This window comes from Mus pahari, chromosome 1 (assembly GCF_900095145.1).
Source record: "Mus pahari chromosome 1, PAHARI_EIJ_v1.1, whole genome shotgun sequence".
In the NCBI taxonomy this organism is placed as follows: Eukaryota; Metazoa; Chordata; class Mammalia; order Rodentia; family Muridae; genus Mus; species Mus pahari.
The window spans coordinates 75,205,334-75,210,652 of NC_034590.1; the positions used below are offsets into that span (position 1 = coordinate 75,205,334).

Genomic DNA, 5,319 nt, shown 5'->3' on the forward strand with positions numbered 1-5,319 from the left:
GTAAAATGCAATAAAGACTATGATTATTTCAGAATGTACCTTATATTAAAATTAAATTGTAAGTTAATTTTGTGTAAAAAGATAAAGGAATCAAGCATTGTAACCTTCAGACTAACAAGATCCTAAACCAATAAAACATTCTAATACTTGTCTACAAAAATATCCTTCTTACAGATTGCATCTATTTTTAATCATTTCTTCTCCTTTGTGCATATATGTTTTCTTTTATGTTTCCCTCTCCAGTGTGTCTATTCGCAGTGCTCTGTTACATGGTATTATTTGACAATCAGCTCTATGTCCCTCAAATTAAATTAAGTTTATAGCTGGTAGTATTAGTCAATCTTATTTAGTGTCTCAAGAATGAATGAAGTAATATCAAATATCATAGAAACTTGATGGTATTATGGGCTCCATAATCAACAGCCCAATTACATTTCATAAATCCAATCTTCAAGGAGCTAAAATACTGAATATGAATGAAAGAACAGAACTCTTGGACATTTAAAAATAGTGTGTATTTATAAAACTAACAAATAATTACAATTGATATACTCCACAAAATATCAAAACATAGCTTGTCTTATATATATCACTGCACAGAAACCATGTTTTCTTTATATTTTATTGTATAATTTATTTATTTACATTTCAAATGTTATCGCCTTTCTCAGTCCCCCCCCGAAACTCCTTATTCCCTCCCCCTCCCCCTGCTTCTATGAGGGTGTTCCCCAACTCCCACCCACTTCCGCCTCCCTTCCCTGGTATTCCCATACACTGGGGCATTGAGCCTTCATAGGACCAAGGGCCTCTTCTCTCATTGATGCCCAACAAGGCCCATCTCTGCAACATATGAGGTTATAGCCATGAGTCCCTCCATGTATACTATTTGGTTGGTGGTTTTCTCCCTGGGAGCTCTGGGAGAGTCTGGTTGGTTGATATTGTTCCTATGGGGTCGCAAACCCCTTCAGCTCCTGTCCTGTGGTCTTTGAAACCATGCTTTCTACATCAGCAACATACTTCATCTAAGAGATTGTCCTTAATAGAGATGACAACAATGTCCCAAATTATTGAAAACTTACCTTTTAAACAAAGAGCAAAGATTGACATTAATCATACATCAATCAATTCATTCTTTTTCTATTTACATAAAATTTTGTACTCACAAAATGATTTATAAGGAATGAATACCTGCATATCAAGTTCTATATAGTATACTTTGGCAGAGCTTTCTTTATAAAGAATATTTCATAATTTCAATTGCAAAGGCTTCAGAACATCTGCAAGCTAGATAACTTAATACTACTTCAATCATCTTTTGTGACATTTTTCTTCACTATTTTCCCCATCAAAGTAGTGTAAATGGTCATAACATGCATTTGTTTTAGGTAAAACCCATTTTGTCTCCAAGTAAAAACTTGATTACACTTTCCCGAATCTGCTTGGTCTTGACTCCATAAACAATTGGGTTCATGGTAGGGGGCAGTAGCAGGTAGAGATTTGCCACTATGATGTGGACATGGTGGGGAATTGTGTGTCCTCCAAAACGATGAGTGAAGAAAGTAAAAAAGGCAGGCACATAAGTGATCACAATAGCACAGATGTGAGATGTACAGGTGCTGAAGGCCTTGTGACGAGCATCAGCAGAGGACAGGCTCACCACTGCTCTCAATATCATAGTGTAAGACACAGAGATACAGCAAATGTCAACCACACCAATCAATAGAGCAACCATGAGGCCATAGATTGCATTGACCTTGACATTGCCACAGGATACCTTGGCCACAGACATGTGGTCACAGTAAGTGTGGGGGATAAGAGTGCCTCTACAATAGGGCAAGCGCTTGGTGAGAAGAGTGAATGGAAAGATGAGCATTACACTCCTCAAAAATGTCGCAAGACAAGCCTTGGCAATCACAGGGTTGGTGAGGATGGTAGTATATCGTAGAGGATTACAGATGGCTACATAGCGGTCTAGGGCCATGAGCATGAGCACACCAGACTCCATTCCAGTCAACATGTGGACAAAGAACATCTGGACAAGGCAGGAATTAAATCCGATCTTCTTGAAATTGAACCAGAATATACACAGCATATTGGGCACAGTGGTAGTACACCAGGTGACATCAGTGAAGGAGAGTAAGGCCAAGAAATAGAACATGGGTCGGTGCAGAGCCTCCTCATGGACAATGAGGTAGATAAGCCCACAGTTCCCCACCACAGCAATCATGTACATGAAGCAGAATGGCAGAGAGATCCAGACATGTGCATCTTCCAGTCCAGGAACACCATTCAGGATAAAGAATTCTGGGGTCAGGCTGGAGCGGTTGGCTCCAGACATAATGACTGGCAGGATGTAAGTATTTTATATTCAGTAATAATGTCAGTGACCTACAACAGGATATAAACAAAAGGTAATTGCAGATTTAGAATATAAAAATTACCATTAAAAGTTTTAAAGAAATCCTTAAAGTTGTTTGCAGAATTATATATAACTTCATAGTCTATTGCTGTCTTCCACTTGACATGATATATGAAGCTGACCAGTTGATTAAGCAGATTATGGTTCACCTTTCACTCTCTTTAATGATATCAGTGCACTGAGTTCAGAATGTTGGTAAGATTATAGAAAAGGTTTATAGAATGTATTATAACTATGATTAATGAGTATTCTCTGAATATAAGCACCCTATTATTATATACTCTATTACAAACAGAAAATCTAGTTTCTATGGCCTCCAACCAATTCAAATTCTTCCTGTTTTAGATAGAAAAGTATATAAAAACATTTCTTTAAATCCAGAACAAAAGCCTGTGAAGTTGTATCAGATTTCCTGAAACTCACTAAACGGAAAATAAGCTAGTGGCCACTGTAATATTTTTTAAGATAATTTGTCTCTGTGTTTGCAATGTTCCTTCAATGTCTGGATCCTAACACAGCCAGAGGGTTCTGAAGCTACCTTATCAGAAGGGCCAGGATATTTGGAGAGACCAGAACTGTTGGGTCTGCATTCTGCCTGCAACTTAAAACTAATCAACAAGTGCAGAAATTCCCCACTGTCTCTCAATGCATAGTGAGTGACAAAAATCTACCCACAATGCCCGTTGCATCGCAGACAAGTCAAATTGTGCTCTTTCTTTGCCTTCCTCTGTACAGGGAATGTCCATGTCAGGTTTCTGGGCTCCACAATGATCTATTGTTATTTTTAGCACATTCATGGCACTAAAATATATTCCAAAGAAGAAAAATCTAGGTTGTCAAAAGTTTATTCTCTACCAATATAAGAGCTTCTTTTTATAACATATTTACAATATACATGTAGGGACCAGTACACTGACGATGAAATAAAGCTATTCTTGCCATACAAAATAGAAGGATAGACTTGAATTTGAAGAAGCAAATGACTCTTAAAGGGAAGAAATCTCCAGCTCCACAAACTACAGATGAATTCACACAGCAAAATGAGAATATACTCAATACCTGGAATTTAGTAATTGATGTATATTAGCCCTTACATTAATTGTAATATATGTGATAAGGCATATACTACTAATTGTCTTGATAATTTGGTTGCCTTAGACATTCCTGACAGCATTCTAATTTGTGGAAATATATTAATTATGCAATTAGGCAAGATCCCATATATTTGGTTACCAATATTTAATAGACTGCTGATTCCTCTATTCAAACCTAAATAATACAGACACATGCTGTGTCTTCATTGTGTAGATGGGAAAGCACACATGCAGGGTGACAAAATTTAAAATGGCAAGGCAAGAATCACATGAGTGTATGAGTTTACTACGACATATACAGTTTTTGTATCTGTGACCATGAGTGACAGATCCTAAGACTGATTAGAAGTTTCACAAGCTGAGTATAACAGGTTTAACAAGTTTAACAAATCATGCTGATATAAGAACATGATTTGTTAAATGCATGACAGAGAAACCTTACCCTTAATTGTAATGTAGGGCGGAGACAGGACAGGTGTGAGAAGTGAGGGAGAGTTATTCTCTCACTACATTCTCCACACAGTAACTGTTTGTGAGATAGCTACAGTCTCATCTGGGACACTTCGGGAATAAACTGTGTAGCCCCTAGTTGCGTGGGCGTTTTGCAGAGGAGGATTTTTTTCACAAGAGCCTCCTTCAGTAAATCTTGTCAATATCTTTTAGTATTCAAGTCCTGTTTTGTATTAGTCTCTACCTACCTCCACAAAAGACAAATTAGTTCTGCTGCAAGCAATCTGAGGATAGCTGTCCATTAGTCAAAGTAAAGAAAATAAATTTCTCTCTTGTCACCCATGACTGACTAACCTTCATTATCTTCAATGAATTATGAAGTTTTTTTTTTTTTTTTTACTTTTGCTTTACAATTGCAGAAACCTGTCTTCCCCTTTCTCCCAGATGAACAGAAATGTATTGTAGGATGAGTGGAACTTCTTTTATCTGCATGTGTTGGAATTCTTAGACTTAAACTTTTTCTCATCTTCTGAAAATAAGGGTCATTAGAAGTCACTCAAACTCACCTCAGTGCTTGGAGAGACCAGAGCAGTGTCCATGCCCAAGAGTCTGACCATAAGGGGTTCTACACTCACACAGCATTGCTGTAACATTTTGAGTGTTCTCCAACCTAGGGAGTATGCACTTCAATGTGTTTTTGTAGTTCATTGTCTCAGAAGACTATAATTGGAGAGATAACATCCTTTGGGACTTTTGAGATAATTTCAGTATTCATTTAATCTTCAGGCACAGATGAAACTAGAATAAAATTATATCAAAGGTTACACATCCCCTCCTATATTCTGAAAGGGTTCTGTTCGAAATATTTGTCTTTCATTTCAATTTCGTGGCATCTCAAACCCACTCTTTATGTGTATATGTGTATTTGTGTACATTTTGATTTATACATAGATGTATATTCACATATATTTTTCAGTTTTTGGAAAAGAGAGACACAATAAAGACATAATCAGATATAGCATGTAAGAGTAATGTAGAAATTGTTCTTTAGTTTTTATTTTATTTTATGTTTATTGATTAAACTAATGAATTCAACAGTCCTTTCCTGCCACAGCAAGGTGTGGGTGCCACTATGATGAACAAGTATGTGTTGATGAAGTGGGATAGAAAAAGAAATCAAGCTAAGCAGCTTGTGTACTATGTGTCAGAGACGTAAGTGTGGTGAGGAACAGACTGGTGTGAAAGACCTGCATTGCTACCTGAGGCCATAGTGATGCTTGCATCCCTGTTTTTGCTGAGGGTCATATCTGTGGTTTTGCATCTGTACCATCAGGGTCTCAGTCTATTTCTGTGCCC

General features: G+C 37.1%; 1 protein-coding gene across 1 annotated transcript; it reads right to left on the minus strand.

Annotated features, from left to right (window-relative positions):
- Nucleotides 1-1,381: 1,381 nt before the first annotated feature.
- Nucleotides 1,382-2,338, minus strand: LOC110332491 (olfactory receptor 52N2-like). Its single transcript, XM_021213748.1, has one exon. The coding sequence runs from the start codon at nt 2,336-2,338 to the stop codon at nt 1,382-1,384; it is 957 nt and encodes a 318-aa protein (XP_021069407.1).
- Between the last annotated feature and the right edge of the window lie 2,981 nt (nt 2,339-5,319).

What these genes read in the sequence shown, in the direction of transcription:
- LOC110332491 (XM_021213748.1), bottom strand. Translation starts at nt 2,338, where the DNA reads ATGTCTGGAGCCAACCGCTCCAGCCTGACCCCAGAATTCTTTATCCTG.